The sequence below is a fragment of the Pinus tabuliformis genome, chromosome 7 (genome assembly GCF_031772625.1).
Source record: "Pinus tabuliformis cultivar Carrire ecotype Pingquan chromosome 7, CPIR1, whole genome shotgun sequence".
In the NCBI taxonomy this organism is placed as follows: Eukaryota; Viridiplantae; Streptophyta; class Pinopsida; order Pinales; family Pinaceae; genus Pinus; species Pinus tabuliformis.
In genome coordinates this window covers 1,131,523,599-1,131,543,721 of record NC_142293.1, presented here as the reverse complement: position 1 = coordinate 1,131,543,721, position 20,123 = coordinate 1,131,523,599, and the positions used below count along the sequence as shown (strand labels likewise).

At 38.6% G+C, this 20,123-nt stretch overlaps 1 protein-coding gene across 3 annotated transcripts in view; it reads right to left on the bottom strand.

Moving 5' to 3' along the window:
• Positions 1–380: 380 nt before the first annotated feature.
• The window catches only part of LOC149251496 (nuclear pore complex protein), a 107,730-nt gene continuing 87,987 nt past the window's right edge, over positions 381–20,123 (bottom strand). For all 3 annotated transcript variants that reach the window (XM_089459465.1, XM_089459466.1, XM_089459464.1), the window contains exons 8-10: positions 1,305–1,406; positions 967–1,110; positions 381–830 (exon numbers count right to left, since the gene is read on the bottom strand). In XM_089459465.1, coding sequence (XP_089315591.1) covers positions 642–830; positions 967–1,110; positions 1,305–1,406 — 435 coding nt within the window. In that variant the 3' untranslated portion in view covers positions 381–641. The remainder of the gene's footprint in view (positions 831–966; positions 1,111–1,304; positions 1,407–20,123) is intronic.

Below are 20,123 nucleotides of genomic sequence, written 5' to 3'. Positions count from 1 at the left end.
CAGCTCTTTAAGACTGCTAAATTCCAACAGATCCGAAATTAGCTAAGCACAGTACAAGTAGAGGAGCGATGTTCAGCTCAAAATTAAATTGTATTTGGAAAAGGTTGAACATAGGTTAATTGTTTTCCCCTTATTATGACTGCATATTAAGGTTGCGAGGATGGGAATAACATCTTAGTCATTGTTATGAAATAAATTCCCCTTGACTCTTAGAAAAAACACTCATTATAGCATTGTGCATGTTATAAAAGTAAGTAGCCATCAGGAAGAACCGAGCACCCTTCAAAACTCAGGTACTGAACCCAAGCAGAACAGAAATAAAGAAGAATGCCCTGATTTTGACATGAAATGTGCTTTTGCTGGGTAAGTCTGGATCCACATCTACAAATACCAATTCTCATTTTTCATTCCCAATTTTGCTCTAGTTGAAAATGCTAGCAAAGAAAACTATTACAGTATGTGTCAAGTAACATTCAAAAGGACCAGATATCCTGCTTATGGAAGAGTTTCCACCAAATGTCCCGCCTTTCGTATTATACAATCTCATTAAATGTGATCCCATTACTCAATATCTAGATTTTTTCAAAAGAAACCAATTAAAGCAAAGAAATATGAACAAAGGTGGTGGCACTTGTTAAAACTTAGTATCCATTCAAGCCATTCACATCATACATAGGTAATGTTCCATTTCTTCCAGATCTTCTGAAATTACTTTCAACTGATTCATCTATCGTCTCTGTGTCCTCTGACATTATAATTTCTATATCCCTCATGTCCTTCTTTAAAATGCCAACCAGACGAGAAATGGCCTCTGTTTGCTGGCGTAAAACCTGAAATTTCCAGTCCTGGATATGTCAGATCCAATACTATGAAGTAAATAACCATCAACAATACCAATATCCCCGACCAGCATTTTCAAACATTCAGTTTAAGAGAGATGTCAGGAGTAAAATATAATTGGTGCACCTCATGCATATCACCAAGGCTCCGTTCATCTATTTTGGCCAATCCAGGAAGCAAGGTAGGAGCTCCTCCAACTTGAGCTTGCATTCGAGAAACAGACAAGAGAGTGTTGACCCTCCGTGGCAATTCTGCACCAGGACCTTGAAGCTGCCAACAGATTTAGTATCTTGCATTAGCAAAACTGAATATATCCTTCAGACTTCAAAACCCATCACAAAGCAGCAAAACATTTAAGCATCCTTATGTTCAGGCTGTGTCTGACAACAAACATACACAGAAGAAGCCTACAGCATAAAATCAGAACTGCCCCTTTGAAATCATTGTAGTTGCCCATTACTCACTTGTCGAGCCAGCACACGCAAACGCTCTCCCAGGTGAGCTTCTCCTTTTGTAGTCAGCATACGAAAACCTTTTCCCTCAACTGCCTCGACAATCCTCATGACCTGGCATTTCATTAAAAATACCGAGTAAAGCAATAGAAACATAAGATGTGCCTTCACAATTTACAATGTACATAATTTTATCGGCCAATAACTAAGATTAAACTGCTAGTTGGAATGTTCTTGGAAAAATGAATTCCATGGCAGTTTAAGCACAAACTTTCTTAAGTTAAAATCAAGCAATACTGTAACACCAAAATCAATTCAGGACAGTCTCGAAAACTAAAACCAAACCTCCAGAAACAGTGATTCACAAGTTGAAAGGAGCTAATCTAAAATGTTTAGATGGAAACACTGAACCTTTCACTGCTCATGTTTCATGCCTACTAGAGTGAAAACTAGCTGTCAATAAGTGACCACCATTACCACCCCATCAATATTGTCTTTGAATGACGCAAATACATAAAATTATTGCATTTGTTCCAGATCACAGAACTCCAAAAACAATATATCATCTATGAATATTGTTCTCAAACGAAACCTAGAAGTAATAATGACGATATTGGTATATAATCTTATTCTAAAAATATACATAGCCAAAGAATTTGATAGGTGAAACATTTAAAGAATTAAGCCTGCAATAAACAGGAATTTTCAAAACAGTTTTAACTTTTCAAGAGATTTAACAGAAGATTGCTCCGCACACTTTACAATTAATATGTGATAGATTGTTGTAGGAAAACTGAAAATACTAATTCATTTTTGCAAAAACCTAGAAGATATCAGTCATATCTAATAAACTTCTATGTTATTAGTGCATTTACAAAAAAAATGGAAAATAATACAATATTTGAGTGGCAAGGATGATAAAATGCTAATCACTCTTTAACAATCTGAGTAAGTTTACCAGGGTATCTAGTTGAACTACAACATCCTCTTGAGAACACACTAGTGTAATAGTGGACTTCCTCTTACAATGATCAATTGGGTTCAAAACATCTGCCCTCAAAGTTTATTCCAAGCAGCACTGGCTAATCTCTATATGCAGCAATAGCTAAACTGTATACCTATTGAAGGTGAGAATCTTTACGCTTTAAGAAAAAAAAAATATCCGTCAAATACTTTGTCACTTGTTAACAATAGCCACCACATGTCAAAATAATTGTTTACTACGCATTCAATATTTCCACATCCCTTGCTTATATTTCAAGTAAATGTCACTCTCCTTTCTTCACATCACTTGTTGACATTCTCAAAGATATTACAGTTACCTGAAATTGTTCCCCCCCACAGTTTGGAGCATCTCGAATGTACAAATACATCAACAGAATTTCTTGGAATCTTGAGTAATTCCTACACTAAAGGCATCCTTAATACAAAAGTCAACAGAGTAGGAAAGGCCACTTCAGACACAATAAACAGCACATATGTTAAAAAACATATTCTCAAGCCTTACAAATAAAGGAAACATGACTACCAACAACGGTCTCGTATTTTATGAATTCTAATATTGCCAGAAAACCTCGAAAGCTTCTACTTTTTAAAACATTTCCTATACTCTAAACTTAAACATTCTTAACCCCATTCACAATACATCCCACTCTGCTTCTTGTTATGTTTACACTTAATAGAAATATTAAAATTTCTGCATGGTGTTATCCTGAACCTAAAGTGCTTATTGAAATTCTGATTGCCTTCATCAACATATTCAGATCTGCATTTGCATATCCTTCAGAATCACATAAAGACATCACTTGGGTTTAAAACAATGTTCCACCAAGGTTCCGGGACGAAGGGGCGAGGAGGTGCGGGAGCGGCCTATGCAAAAGCTCCCCACCATTTTTTAGGAAACATGGGGGAGTGTCAGGGTCTTAAAAACTTATAAATATAAAATATAATTTATTAATTGAGTCCACTATGACAATTGGGTTTGAATTGAAAAGCTGCAAAGCATGATCATTGATATGAATATCATTACCTAAATTTTTAATATCATATAAATTTAAAATTCTAATTTATAATCATATATCATAAACTAAACAATCTATTACAAAATTCACCAAACCAAACCAAACCAAACCACTTAAACTAAACAATCTATTACAAAATTCAATCCCAATTTTACCCATAACAATCAAATCTAATGTTTTCTTTTAGACCTGCAAGAACAACTTTATAAAGCACGGTGTGAAATTAAGGATGAGCCGCTTAACAATACAATTTTTCTCACAAGCCACGGCGATCTTCCCTCGAAATCCTTAGCTTCTTACGGGATTAAAGGCCATGCGGTCTGAGCAGGCATTGCTTCAAACTTTCAAGAACAGTTGCTGCTTAATAGCATAATTATATTCATTTCAAATCTCCAGAGATCTCGACAATTCTGCTAAACCAGACACATATATTAAGTCAGCGACAGAAATCGCTGTATCTATAAAGTCATCAAAAATACAAATATAATGCTAAGAAGGGAGCGTCTTCAGTCAACCACTTTCTTCCAATGTGTATATACATTTTATATGAAAATTTTGTACACCATTTCGTCAAACGAATACGCACATCCTGGAGTTTATGTATATATATTTGGAGTGATCAAAATACGGTGTTTTCCAGCGATATAGGAAGGTGAGTGACGTCATTTAAAGAATATGAGGGTGGTGTGTGTACTTATACCTTGGAGACTCTGGTATCTAGAAATATTAACAATTATATTACTTATTAGTGACGGGGTTGAGCTGTTTCTTCATCCTGCAACAAAACGTGCTCTACATATGTGAGATCAAGATACGACTTGATGTTGGAATCTTACACCCTGTCATATTATCAACCTCCAAAATGTTAGCAGTGGAAGATGTGGACGGGAAACGACCCCCCTCATCCCCCTTTTCGGAAACACCCCCTGAGAAAAGGGAAACGACCCCTTGGCACGTCCCCCTGAGTTTCCTCATTTTTGGGAGCGTGGGAAAACGTCCCCTACTCGTCCCAAGTCCCCGAAGCGCAGGGGAGCAAGGAAACTAGACCCCTAAGGGGGGGGGGGTCCCTGTGGAACACTGGTTTAAAACTGACTAACTTTATTATTATTACTCTCAAGACATCAGTCTGCACATCTTGAATCATTCACGCATTTTTTGAAGTGAACTTGAACAACTTATACCAGCCTTGTTGCCAAATAATTCTTCAAATACCAAAAAAATTGAGTACTGTATATTTGCCATATAGTCACCTCATACTCCACCTTCAGTGTTATTATTTCATGGGAGATGCCCTATATATTTTCATGACAGCACGATTGTAAGTCCAATGAGATGCAAGTCCCAAAGCCCTATAGGCCATGTGAAGATTATGGGTATGGTATCCTAGGCCACTTGTGGTCTGTCATGTCTGGTCCCTTTAGTCCCCATTCTCAATTCCTTTCATCCTGGATAGGATTGGAGGTCTTGGGATGGATCTATTCAGACATATGGTTAAGGGGAGTCATTGGTTTTGGAGGGGTGATAGCACCATGTATGTAATGTCTTCTAATTAAATTGCCCAAGAGAGGTTGTTGGTTTATGTAGCTAGGACGAGTGTTCTAACTTCTAGCCTCGGGCAGTGTCAGTGAAGCTAGGAGCACAAGAGCAGAAAAAATCTCCAAACCCAAGTTATTCTTTTGAATGGAAATGTCTTAATTAAATTAATTAATCAGTTTTTAATTATTTGTCTAAGTTTTAATTTAGGGAAATAGATTAATTAATTAGTAATAATTGAGACATGGTCAATTTTCCTCTAGAGACTTCTAGAAAAGTTTCTACGTAATCATAGCCATAGATTAAATCATTTCAGATCTAGATCTTGGTCGTTGATTTCTCAACGAGAGATTATAAAGGAAATCAATGGGCAATGTTGGAGATCATTCATTGCAATGAAGAGGGCGCAATGTAGCATGGGGTTTGACCAGTGTTATCAAGACCATACCGAACCGGTCTGAACTGGCCGGTCTGACCGTTTTGAGGCAAAAACTGGTTCAGACCAGTGACTTGAGTCGTATTTGGCTGGTTTGGTACAGTAAAGTCGTGTAGAACACAACAAGTGGGGCTTGTTTTGCTTTTTTTTTCCTTAGTTGGGCACTAGCTCACAAGAGGTGCCCAATATTCAAGCCTATGGCCCTACTATTGCTATGCAATTCATAGTAATGTTAAATACTTAAAGTTAAAGCATCCTTTTACTTAAATTTTTAACATTACCATGAAATGACTCAGAATGTTTGAGTGGTTTTGACCTCATTGGATTTCATATGGAAAAAAGTAGAATTTTAGATCTCATTCAAAATCCAGTAAACTTAATAGTTTTTTATTTCAAGATTGGGGGTATTCCAATGCTTCCATTGGATTTTATGATGTATGAGGGTATCAAACTAGCATTTACTCAAGAGCACCAATCCCTCTATGTACCTTGATGTTAGTGGCATTGATTATTGAACTCCTCCATCGTGATCCTACTAAAAATGTACCCATCAACAAAATCTTGAATTGACATGCTAAGCGTTTTTTATCTTATTTTAATGCTTAGATGGTGATATTGAGGGAGAAGATCCCAACATAGGCAAAGATTTTGGTCATATGTAGGTATTTGTTGTAGCATGATTTTTTTTGGATGCTAGAGGCCATCTAGGTATTGTTTTTATGTAATTTTGGTTTAAAGATGGATTGCACTCGGCATTATTTTGGTTAAGTGCACCCCTACATGCTCTATAAATGAAACTTTTGCTTATTTGTGTATAATGGTTTGGATTCAAATGGATGCATATGAATATATGTGGTTTTCTTTAAAATTTGAATATTTTGTGTTTTTGGTTGACCAAGTTTTTGGTCCGGTTTTTTTATCGATACCCGGTCTGGGGGGTTTACCAGTTCGATGACCAATCAGGTTCTGATAACATGGGTTTGACACTAGTGAGGGTTTCAACAACAGTTGAAGCAGTGAATATTTTCGAAATTTTCTTTCATCTATATTCTTCCAATTTCCAAGATCCGTAGGAGGAATTCTCCCAACATTTTTCTGCAGACAAGGAGGCCTAGTTATTGAGGCCATGAGGGTTCCAAGGGAGGCCGAGTTTTCTCTGAGGAAGGCCAAGATTCCTCGTGGAGGCCAAGATTCCTCGTGGAGGCCAAGATTCCTCATGAAGGCCAAGATTGACAGGAGGAGGTCATACAGATTGCTAGGAGGGTCGTACAAGTTGCCAACATAGTCGAGAGGCTAATTATGTCCCAGTCGTAAGCATCAAAGAGCCAAAGGAGTCGCATATGTGAGGTTGTACAATCCATATTCGCTAGGAGAGGCCATGTCAAGTTGCAGAGGGAGGTCGTGGCCCTTCCAGTGGTCAGATTGACTTGTGGAGGTGAAGAGATATTTTGTTAGAGCTTTAACGTGGTTTGGCAAGCAATATTGTAATATTCATCAATTGCAGAATTTGTTGAAGATTAATAAAACTCTCAAATCTAAAGAATTGGTTTTCCCTTCGAGGTTTTTCCAAGGACATTTTGTCCGAAAATATTGTGTCCATTTTGTGATTGGTTTTCTATCAGAGTTTCTGTAGTTTAATTTCGTGAAAATTGCAATCATGTTTTTATTCAGTATTTGCAATATATTATTTTTTCTCAGAATTAAATACATTAGATAAATACCAATTGATTGCAATAAGCGATATTTTTATCGATTTTTCACATGGTATCAGAGCATATATGAAGCCCAGAGGTTTACTAGAGCAGATTAGCACAAGGGTTTGGAAGAGAAAGCCAAGGGTTTAATACCCAAATCGATTTCTTCAGTTTATTCCGATTTTAATTGGACGAATTTTACCAGTGTTCTTTTTTGCAAGAGGGAGGCCGAATTAACCAGTGTGAATTTCAAGTTTACCAGCGCGGGTTGCCAGCGACAGTTTCGTTTGCCAGTGGTCAAATCAATTTTCTTGAGGCCGTGTGAGTGGGTTTTTCTCTTTGTCAAAGGCAGAGAAATTTGTCAGAGTGATTTCTCGGAGGCAGTGCAAGTTTTTGGGACGGATAATGTGCAATTCCAGTGGGCAATACGAGTTCACAAACGAAGTTTGAGTTGCCCAATAGCAACCGAGATCACTTGCAAAGGGAGACCGTGAGGTTTTCCAGATACTTTTGTTAGCTAGTATAAGAGATTATTTTTATTTTTTCTCGAGGACTTCAGCAATGGGCTTCGGCAAGATGAGGGATCAAGATAGGTTGGATGGTGCATCGAACTTCGGTGTCTGGAGAATCCAGTGCCTTCTTATTTTGGAAAAGCATGCATTGAAAGAGTTTGTGACAACACATATTGTTGTACGAACAGATCCTATCATGTTGCATGAGTACTAGAAGATGATGCCAAGGCCAGGCATATTACTCTAGATGGGGCCAAGGACCACATAGTTCCACATTTAGCGGAAGAAGATATAGCCAATAAGGTGTGGGATGCCATCAACAAACTTTTCTACGATAAAAATATGAATCAAAAAATTATCCAAAGAGAGAAGCTCAAAAGCACCAGACATTACCAGTTATCTCACCCGCATCAAGACAACCAGAGATGAGCTAGTAGCCATTGGAGAGAAGGTCGATGATGAAGTGCTTGTGAGAACAACCCTAAATGGGTTAGAAGCAGTGGGATGTTCTCGTGCAAGTGGTTAGTGGAAAATCTGATTTTCCTACTTGGGAATGCTTGTGGAACGACTTCACACGGGAGGAGCTTTCACTGAGCCTTGTGAGAGGCAACAGTGGTACTAGCAACAGTTCTAAGAAGAAGAGAGATGACAGTGAGAATGTTACTCTTGTGAGCAAGGGCAAAGCAAAGAGGGATCCAATAAACAGTCCAACTCCAAGTAGGAAAAGAAGGACATATCGAAGATCAAGTGTCATGGTTGACAAAAAGGGCGAGAAGCAGACAACGACATTCGTGGATGAGCTTTTTAGATGGACGAAGGATGAGTTTGCACTCATAGCTTGCAGCAACAGTCTGGGAGAGTCGTGGCATAGTGAAATGGACCATGGGGCACTCAAGGTGACAGGGGTTCCAGATATGAGCATGACGCACGATGGTGTCGAATGTAGAACACCTTCCTCGCTAAGAGGGAGTGTTGGTTGATGTAGCTCAAACAAGTGTTCTAGCCTCAGGTGGCGTCAATGAGGTTAGCAACACAAGCTGAAAAAAACTTCATGCCCAGGTTTCTCTTTTGAATGGAAATGTCTTAATTAAATCTACCAAAAGTTACTCAACATGGGAGCATGAGGTAATTCATAGGATGGTAGGACGCAACCAATCATTTAATTTTCTTCCATAGAAGCAACATTCAATGCACCTTGTGAAGGAAAATGGCTCAAAAGGGCTCTTAGTGATTGAACTTTCTTCTTACTGTCAATTGGGTTTGTTGCACCCATTATGAAAACCGAACCTAATTACAGTTTACAAAATATCTTAGGTGATCCGATTCATTGTATGGTCTAACAATTTTTTCTTAAGAAATATATAGAGTTTGCAGGTTTCACGGCCCTTAGGCTCTAAGTTCACAAACTATGGGCACAGGCTGACCTTGTTTGGGCTTCAGGAAATTTATATGATTTTCTTACTTCACTAAGGTTGTGGTTAACATCTATCTTTCGAAATACATCAAGCTATAGGCATTATCATAAAAATTATTCTTCAACAAAATCTTTCAAGCATTGTATATTTGTATATAACTTGTAAATTACTTTTGTAGAATAATTTTTGTATATAAATTTTTCTAACCCTTGTTTTGAGGCAACTTGGGTTTGGGGTTTATTTTTTCAATTTTGTATATATTGGGGTTTTGGATATTTTTATTTTCATTTGTGCAAGTGAGATCCAAGCCATTTAAAGAATATTTGGTGGGGTTTGAGCTAGATCTAGGCCTTTGAGGGTAAGATATAGTCTCTAAAAAAATTTGCAGGGCCAGCACGGAAGAATTTTGCAGTGAAATTGAGCAAATTCGAAGATCTAAAACAAATTCACATTTTGGCAAGGGTTTCAAATTTTTTTGGGCTTTCAAGCCTAGCGTCTTCCTCTCTTGCCTAGTCGCTGGCCATTTTTTGCCTCATTTCCCTTGTCGTAGGCCCCATCTGCATAGTCGTCAAGCCCTAAGGGCTTTCTTCCCTTAGCTACAAGCCCCTAAGGCCTCGACCTGCCTTCCTAGCCCTTTACATGGGTGTTTTTGCCCTTTGTAGGCCTAAGGCCCTCAACCCCCCCTCCTAGGCCTGTCGTAGCACTCCCTTCCCCTCTTTTCCCCTTATCCCTCCTCGACAGCCTCTTCCAACTCCCCCTCAGCCCTCTGTCCCTAAGTCGCATCCTTCTTGGGCTAGCGGTAGCCTCTTGTGAGGCCTTGACCCTAGGTCACAGGCCTCTCGGCCCCTCCCTTATCCTAGCATCATCTTTCCAAGGCTTGACGTCAAGCCTATTTAGCCTCTAGGCCTTAGCCGCAACCCTAAGAGGCTTGTTGCCCCCTCTCTAACCTTTCCCTTGCCCTATTTTGCCATCTCTACCTCTGTGGGTCATTTTTTGATTTTGGGACTGAGTATTGGTGTGTTTTGCAAAGGTATTTGCACAATTTTTGGTGTTTGCAGGTGTTTGCAGGTGTTCTAGTCATTGGAAAATTTTTGGCAAGTTCAAAATGTGAACTTCAAGGCCTAAAGCCATTGGTTTGCCCCTCAAACCCTTACCCCATTGTTTACCTACAGCTACCTTATTTCTTCTTAACAGTGGTAAAAGACACATTAAATCGCCATAAAATCAACTCACATATTGTCTTTTGCATTGATAAATTAATTGGATAAGTTGGGCAATCATAATTTGGCTTGATTTCACAAGAGTAGGTGAATGTCATCTCTGCATAATAAGTCTAATATAACATTGGTGTTTGCATCATAAAAGGACTAATCAGCTCATAATTTCATATTGGCAAAGTGATTTTGCTCTTATTTGGCAAGCATATGCATCTCATCTTGCACTTAAAAGAGCTCTAAAATAAAATTTACATACGTAGAACATAAGAGATCTCCATTGCCCACACTCTATTGATAATAATTCTTACGTGTTTCATGGTTTTATGTGTTATTGTAAGGTAGGTAGCATTGGTAGCATTAAAATTGCCATTGTTTTCTAATGTTTTGTTAAACTCACATGGACAGCACAAAATATATGAAAGATAAATCAGTGAGTGCAATTTTTTATTAAAATCAGATATACATTTATAGTACAACATATGACTCTTGGGTTTCAGATCCCAAGGTCTCTTGGACTGCTTAGTCTTTTCGGCTTCCACACTAACCCTTTAGGATTAGGTGTCCAACATTCCCCCCCTTAATCCGAAGGGTTATGTATGAGTCCAAGAAAAGAGCTGTAATACAAAATGTGCAAAAATGCATGGCAGCACTAGGCTGAATGTGCTCTATGAAATGTTGGTAAAAAAGGGCGGTGGTTTAAGGATGACCACCAACACTGGAACGCTTAGTGCAGTTCCCGGAACTCTTCCAAAACTGGCAAGAAACTGAAGTTTTCTGCTAGAGGAAGTGTTCTCAATCTGTGATGGTTTAAGGATGACCAACAACTCTGGAATGCTTAATGCAATTCCTGGAACTCTTCCAAAACTGACAAGAAGCTGGAGTCTTCTGCTAGAGGAAGTGTCCTTAATCTGTGATGGTTTAAGGATGACCAACAACTCTGTAATTCCTGGAATTCTTCCAAAACTGGCAAGAAGCTAGAGTCTTCTGCTAGAAGAAGTGTCCCAGATTGCCAACTGAAGGCATGTTCAGGCATCTTTGTCTCTGGCTACAACTCTGAAACTCGTGTGGCAGGTTGTGGCTCAGGCTCGCTTGATGTGGCTTTGAAGCTTGTAGATGACCATCATTTCCCCCCCTGTCAGATACAAGGTGAGAAGATGGAGAAAACTCAACTGCAAGACTGTTCAATATTCTGGAACAAGTTCTGACATGTGTTTGGAATATCTTCTTGGCTGTTGATGCCCATTGCCAAGAAGCGATCCATCCAAGATGAATCTTTGTTCTTGCAAGCTGTTTGTTTCTGAAGCATCTGTTTGAAAAATGGCTAGTTTTATGACAGTGCTTACATGGATGAAGATCAAAACAGTGATCTTTCAAATGGCCAACTCGGTCACAGTGTTGGCATTTTACAATGTGTTGTTGTTGTTGCTGCGGTGGAAGAGGAGTAGAATCTGGAACAGCTGAAACTGAACTGTCATAAGGAGCAGGTGAACTGTCATAAATGAATCCAGCACTCTGAAACTGAATGGGCTTGGCATAGTCTGGAATATGAAAGGACAAGTCCTTGTCATATCCAAGACCAGTTATGTGCTTGTTGTGGACAAGTTGTTCCCAAGGTCTGATGATTGGCTTGGGAAGTGCAGACTGAGTTTCTGCATCTGCATGTACACTTGTTGCTTTATTGGGTACTGAATCTGAATGAACTTGAACAATATTGACTTGTTGTTTATGGGACTCTGCTTCATTGTTCTGAACAGAAACAGGTTCAGAATGGTGACTCCACTGCTGTAATTCTTCCTGCAGTAGCTTTGTTTCCAGCTGCAAAAACTCAATATTTTCTTGTACATTTTTCAAACAGATTTGAATGTTTGCGACAATGGATTTATCAATCATAATTGTATTGTCCGTGGTAGAATGTATTAGAGTGTTCAGCAATTCTAATACAACACCCATTCTATACATTTCACAATAATATCACTGCAAAAAATTGATTGGTGTACTACTTTGTCTTCAAAAAATCTTCAAGTATGTAGCTTCTCAATATACTTCCATATACAATGCAATTTCATACCATAAACATATTCTGCGCAAAATTACACAGAAAAAATCTTAGCCAACAAATTGTAATAAAGAAGTAGCTGGGAAGTAGAGAACCTGGTTCTTCAAAAATCTAGATCAATATACGACAACCCAAACATTTGCAGAAGTCATAACACTTGTCTTGTAACTTGAATAGCTATGTATTTCAGCCTCCAGACTTGAATTTCAAAACCCCTTCAAATAGGAAGACCAGTGTGAATTGCTTTGGGTCTGCTCAAAGCTTGAAGTCAAGAACATATAGACTTGATATTACACCTTCAATCTTCATCATCATTGTATGCATAATGAATTTAAAGGAAAGCAGAGCGTTACAGAGAGGTCAAGTGTTCGAATCCTTTGTTGAAAGAATAAAATTATTTATCGTTGGTGAATATATAAAGGAATAGAGGATAACAATAACATGTGGAAGTCCACAAAATATTGCAAAGTGTGTTTTCCGGACAAAATATCTTCTCACAAATATAACAATAGCCGAAATTCTCCTCCTGCAGAGGTCACCTCGGGCGTTTTGTAGCGAGCAGCGACAAGGACATCTCTGAGTATGTCCACAAAAATTGTATGGTGTAGAGACCTTAAGGGATGGCGTTGTGCTGGCGGCAAGAGATGCCCCTATCGACAAGAACTGAGATATTCCCTTAGGCAGTTTTACGCTCCCCAGCGAGCAGTTTTTTTTGCAGAGGGCTTTCACATCTAACAAGCTGACCTTGATTCAAATGACATATGTTAAACACACAGCGAACCGAGATTTCACAATCCACTTCACGCAAACAGTAGTGACCACAGTCGGTCCCTGCGACGGTTCTTGAGGGCAAGACAAGGTTTTGTACAAGACTAAAACAATGAATATGGACTGGATGAATGTTGCTCGGAGCTGATTCGCGGACAAGCACAGGAATGTATGTGGCAAATCGAGATTCAGATAAGATTACTCAACTCACAGATAATGTTTATCTTTGCCGCTGAATTTTATGCTCACGGTTTTCGATGTAGTCACCAACGCGAATTTGCTGGACATGAACCTTGTCGCCAGAAATCATACCATGTCAGAAATCAAAAGAATCAGAGCAGGAGGCCGAGCCACATAAATCTTATGCGGATCTCCCTTCTTGAATGGCCTTATTTTCGTCTCAGTTCCTCCACAGCGGCACCGGATTCAATCACCATTCCTCCACAGCGGCATCGGATTCAATCACCATTCCGTCTTCACAAACGATGAATCTAGATTTCTGTCAGGGTCGGCTCTTAACAAGAGCTCTTTCCTCTTCACGATGGCGGGACTGGCAGTGCGGGTTCCTTCAACTCGGCTGGCGGGCTCATAAACAGCGTTCCTTTTTCTTCTTTTTTTTACGCAGTTTCGAGGGCCCTTCTTTGCGGCTTAAAAATCAATGCCTCGATTCCCTTCTTGAATGGCCCTCACTCTCGAGCGGCAGTGGCAGGCGGCAGCAGCTCGGACTTTCTTTCCGTCAAGAAAGTAAAACTCTGCAATTCAGGAGACCCTACTTTCGAATCTCGTAACGACGCAGGAGAGATTCGAATGACACAGGTAATAAATTCAGATTCAGATGACAATACGTTTATGCCTGAGAATATGTGCAAGTCTGAAGAGGCATCAGAAGGATGGTTGAACGAGTGTGAACCACAAAAACACTTCACCAATTCTTCGCACCAGAATCTCTTAGAGAAAGCCGTGACAGAGCTTCAGGGATTCTGCAGAGAAGTACGCAGAGGTAGCTCAGACTTTCATGAAGTTCTTCTACCTTACTATTAAAACATTTTTTTTTTTTATGCGATCCTGATTAAAAACAATGTAACGTCAAAACGTATGGGTAGGTCTCGTGAAGAAACTTCGGCTTCTAACGGGTGTCTTTATCTCCGGCAGTAAATGGCCTGACAAAAAACATTTAATGTCATGATCACGACAAACGTCGTTGAATGTCAGAAATCACCCTACTCGGCACTCTCATGTAATCCAGGCAGGCTGTATTTGACCCGTTTTCAGTGCTTCTGACAAACTCAGCGCTTTTCAAAAAAACGTTTATAAACAGTCACGAAAGCCAAAGAAATTTAAATTGTCAGGACAAGAGCACAGGCATAATTTCAAGGGTCAGACAGAGAGTCTTAAAATAGCCGGAGTCAGGCAGAGGTGCAGGACTGACATGCAAATAACAGGCCACAGGAAAACAAGTGGCTCCGATACCATGTTAAACTCACATGGACAGCACAAAATATATGAAAGATAAATCAGTGAGTGCAATTTTTTTATTAACATAAGATACACATTTATAGTACAACATATGACTCTTGGGTTTCAGATCCCAAGGTCTCTTGGACTGCTTAGTCTTTTCGGCTTCCACACTAACCCTTTAGGATTAGGTGTCCAACATGTTTCAAGCGCACTAACACATTTGTTGTTGTGAGTTGACTAAAGCTTTTTTTTCATAAGATCACATTTGATAAGCTCACTCCCTAAAGCACATTAGTCTCATCTTGTTGGATGGTTAATAGATCTAAGAGCTCATTGAATATTGGTGTCTAATTGTGTCTTCATTATTGCTTCAATCTATTTGTGAATGATAATCTCACATGGGCATTTAGATCTAAGTGTTCATTGCTTAAAATTGAATATCTTTTGAATTATTGGCATTAAGCAATATTGGCATCTCTTGAATCGAGCATTGATAATCTTGTTTCCTATCTTAAGAATTGGCATCTTGTATTGAGAATTATTGTTCTAATTGTCATTTGATGGTTCATGTATTAAGTTGATATCTCTTGTGGTTATTGAGGAATTATATCTTGTATCTTGTTGGCACTTGTTAAATTGGCATATTCTCTTGTGGTTAAAGATTGTCTCTTAATTTCCATTGATAAGTACTTATTGTCATAATTTAAGATCAATCATAACTAAAGTACTTAACATTAACAATCTTAACTCAAGAACCACTCAATAATCTTGCATCTCATCCTAAGAGCTAGTCTTGCATTTAATAACTTACCTCCAAGCATAAGTTTGGTTGATAGAGAATAGGATCACCTTTCTCACCTTTCTTGAAAAGCCTAGCACCTCTTTAGTGGTTAACACAGTGACCTTGCAGTCGTCAGAGTCACAGTCTCTGCAGCGCCGGAAGCACCAAAAGGTTAGTACCTAAGGGGAGGTATCATTAATCAAGCCTCTACTTCCTTCCCCTTGGCCTCTTTCTCACAACCTACTCTAGAGACTAGCTTCAAAATAGTTAGGAGAAAGCATACACCTAGAATAGGCATTTAATTAAAAGTAACCAAGCTCCTTGCATCACACCTAAGTCTTAGGATTTGCATAGCAGATAAGATAGTTAAGCATTCAAGCAGCGGTTGTTCATCCAGTGATTTGGTCCTTAATTGATATAAAGCAAGTGGTTGACTCCATAAGGCGGTTGTCTATAAGGGAGATTTCTTCTATCTAGGCTCCCTCTTAACCCAGGAAGATCAGGTTCTTCTTATGACATTAGAGAATCTTTCATGGCTTCCATCCTTCTCATCATGCTTATCATATCAATTTCTCTTACGAACATCTTCACCATCTTGAAGATGATGTTCTTGCACAACTTATATAGCAAGTACAACCAAAACTATAGAAACATGAAGTTAGCCATATCAAAACCTTGTAATAACAGAAGCATAATCAGCAAGAGACTATATTTCAACTTCTTGCTCAGGTTTAGTTAAACCCTAAATCACATCAACAACGCAAAATATTAAACTCATCCAGGGTTTCAATATTCTTTCAACGATATGACAAGTTCTTTCATATAGCAAACCCTGGAAAACAATTCAAACAAGTAATGTTTCTAACAACTATTAGAATTCATATGTTAGACTCCTCACTAGGATTTCATACATATCCTATATTTCATACATGAGCTTCCAACAATCAAAATCGATCACAACTTAATCAACAACATAACTAGCTTCTACAAAGGTTTGATGTACACCCTAGATTTCTCATTTACATAATCTCAACAATCACTGTATAGATTCGTAGATTCCAGATTGTTACATATACTAGAGAATTTAACTACTACTAGGGTTCAGTGGCAAAACCCTAGATTTCCCAAACAATGTTATCCTAGAATATCAAACTTTGACTAAGGCTTGTTTCCAAACCCTAGGACTCATGACCATTAATAATTAGGTCAACACATATATCTAGGAATCCATCATCATGCATAAGTACATCATATGTCAAGCAATATTAATACATTAGATATATACCGACCTAGACCAAGCTAGGGATACAACTAATGGACACATACGTAGGGTTTCATAACATAGAAAACCCTTCTTTACCAAAACATCAAAGGTTTGGGATCTTAGACAACATCATTCATCGCTAACAAGTTAGGTTTTCATGATCATACCAAAACCCCAAACATGACATCATCCTCAAAAAACTTCAAAAAACATTTCTAATAACCCTAAGCAGGCTAGGGTTTCAGACATTAACATTAGCATACCCTTAAGTTAGGGTTTTCAAGAGAACCTATCTAGGGTTCTATAACAACAATCAACTATGTAAGTAGGGTAGATTTATTAACTGATGAATCACCAAAAACAAGAATCTTTATGATTCAAGACAGCTAGACAAAACAATGTTAGTAATGTAACACAAATTTCAAAATAAGATGAACATACTTTTAAGAAAATTTTGTAAGGTGTATAGTCTAAGACATACCTGGAGTTGTTTCTTGACAAACCTTGTAATGATTCCTTGAAGTGTTCTTCTTGTATTAAGCCATGATCTTTTATACCTGTATTGCATACTTTCAAGCAAAACATGTGATACCAAAAACATGATTTCATTTCTCAAGTTAGATCTTCTACATAACCATGGAGGATGGAATCTTATGATATCAAGTTATTCCTTCTTCCAACATTAGGACTTTTGCTTTACTTGTAAACCTTAGAAGATGAGGATTAAGGTTCTTGTATGTCATCTAGGGATTACATTCTTTTACCCTAGACTAACTGTAAACTAGGACCATCTAAGATTAGATATATTACAAATCTAAAAGCGTACCTTGTATTTACGTACCTCTGATTAGATAGCTCATTAGACTTGTTGCAAGTACATCTTGTTGAGTAAGGAATACTTACTTGATTTCCTTAAGTTGGTTCCTTGTTTCGGTCATACTTGATTTCTGTGGCATCCTTACTTAGCTCAGAATTCAATTCTGCAGTGACATCTATGGCATCCTTATTTGTGTCAAACTTTAATCAAAACTTGGCTTCTGCAATGACATAACCCGACTTCTATTATCCTTCTACAGTGGCATCATAACTTGGTTTTAATATACTTCTGCAGTGATTTTTGTAGATGTAATTTAGTCATTCAGTCCTGTGATGACAGCATAGATGTGACTTGGTTATGTAGTGACAGCCCAAGTATTAGTCCAAGGTTTCGGTTCTGTGGAGGCAGCCCTAAAACGTTTCATATTTCATTGATTATACTTTACTGAAGCTTCACTGAATTCCTTGCTGTGGTTTACCGAAATTCACCATTGTAGTATTGAACCTTTTACTGAACTTATTTTCTCTGAATTAGGTCTGAACTTGTCACCTTGAGGTATACTCAAGCCCTTCTTCTTAAGCTAGGATCTTCATTTAACTAACATGATCTTCGAGAGAAATGCAAACAGAGGTTTTCACTGAAAATACTTCAAAGACGTATCAGTGGTCTTCAAACTGCCTTTGATCATGACCTTAGCTCTGACACCATGTTGAGAAATCCAAAGTGTGGCATTTAAACGATTTCTCTTATTATGACATTATCTTGTGATGGTTTTCATTATTATTATTAGTTCCATCAAGACTAATGCCAAGCAACAAATAGAAGAAGACACAAGATATAGGCACGCAACCAGGGCAAAACCCCACTCTAGGGGAAAACCCAGTCAAAATTCTTCCTTCAGTGCATTCAAAAGTGAGACGACCAAGACCCTTACAACTTAGACTCAAGATTACCTCCATCCATCAAGTCAACCTCATCACTGTGCTTCAACCGAATCCTTATCTGTTAATTTTAAGATAACAATGGTATGTTCTATGCTTAAGAGCAATTTACTTCAATTTTCCTTATTAGCCCAATATCAATTTCCTGATTAGCAATCACATTAACATGATAGTAAATGCAAATAGAACATAAATAAAAAGCAGAAGATAAGCCAAGACAAGAGGACACAACTAAGTCACCTGACACGGGGATTCGGGATTCGTAGGATACGAGGATTTGAGAGTCGGATTCGGACACGTTCACCCCCTGGAACAGGACACCTAAGATTTGCTATATATTATTTTATATATATATATATATTAAAAACTAGATATTTCTTACACAAATTCTCATTAATGATACAAATTCATTGATTTCAGACATAGATCATCTAGATGTTAGTTTTATTGTTTACAAAATAAGTTAGTAATAGTAACATTATAGCAATTAGCATGCATACTACATACCAAATTCAAATACATCAACATGTCACATAAAATGATAAATCATGATTCATAAATGAAAGACAACTTACAGTTACAAGATAGTAAGATAAAGACACTGACAACTGTAGTTTTATCATTAAGTCATCAAATCAAAATGTGTTACATAGGTAGTGCAATGGCAATGCCGCAATGGCAAATAGAAATAGAAAATATAAAACAACTACAGGTATACAAGCCTCAAGGCAATAGGTAGCCGGAGCCCATGACTCATGAGTCAACAATCCTCATAGTCATCATCAGAATCAGCGTCAATGTCCTCATCATCATGGTCACCACTGCTCTCCTCTGCATCGTCCTCCTCCCCTGTATCCATAGTCGCCTCTGCATCTGCTGGTGTGGAGGATGACCCCTCGAAAATATCACCGTCATCAAATCTAACAGGCTCTAGCACTGGATCTTTGAGATCCATGTTGGCCAATGCCAACTCAACACTATTGTCCAGACCCATATCATCAGGAAAAACATCCCACAGCTTTGTCTTTCCCCTCAACCACTCTTCCCTTTGCCTGTAAATAAGACGAAGTTTGGTGTGCACATAGTCCATTGTCTCTACCCTAGACTGCTCAAGCCTGCTCTTCTTCACACTATACAAATTCCCATATGTGCTCCAATTCCTCTCGCAACAAAAGGATGAAGTCACTTGAGAGAGGAGCCTCATGGCTAACTGTTGAATAGGAGGGCTTGTTGCCCCTTGATTTGCCCACCAAGAATAGGGCTTCTTAGCCCCCCTATCTCTAATCACATCATATCCTGCAAATCGACCAGTGCCAATGGAAAACTCTGCAAAGGCATCCTCCACCTCATCAAGGGATGCTCTAACCTAGAAAACCCGCATGAATGCATCTTTCCTCCCCTATGAGATTTCACCAGGAAGGTCCACCATTCAACCACTCATGGTTGTAGTATTTTGGGTTCAATGAGTGAGCCAAACAATGTAAAGGTGTGTAATTCTTGTCCCATCTGCTGACAAGAATATCCTGTATAGTACCACAGAAAGCCTCTGGTGATGTCTCATACTCGGGGCACTCACTCTATAGAATAATGCTCCTCACAGACTCAATCATGGAATCCCATCCCTCATAAACCTCTCCTAGGATGGGTTTGTCTGTATCTGCAAATCGAAGCAAAGAAATGATAGGGTCCATGATCTGAATAATTAGATCTACCCTCTCCCACCAAGCATCATCTAGCACTGTGTCCTTCACTCTTTTAAAGGCTACTTGATCTGTCTTTCTCCAAAAAGACCAAAACTCAGAAATAACCATGGCCCCAAGAGCGGTCTTGACCTCCCTCAACCTCTTCAACATCATGAATGAAGAGGCAAACCGTGTATCAGCAATCTTCAACAATGATAGATTGTTGTACTCCTTGT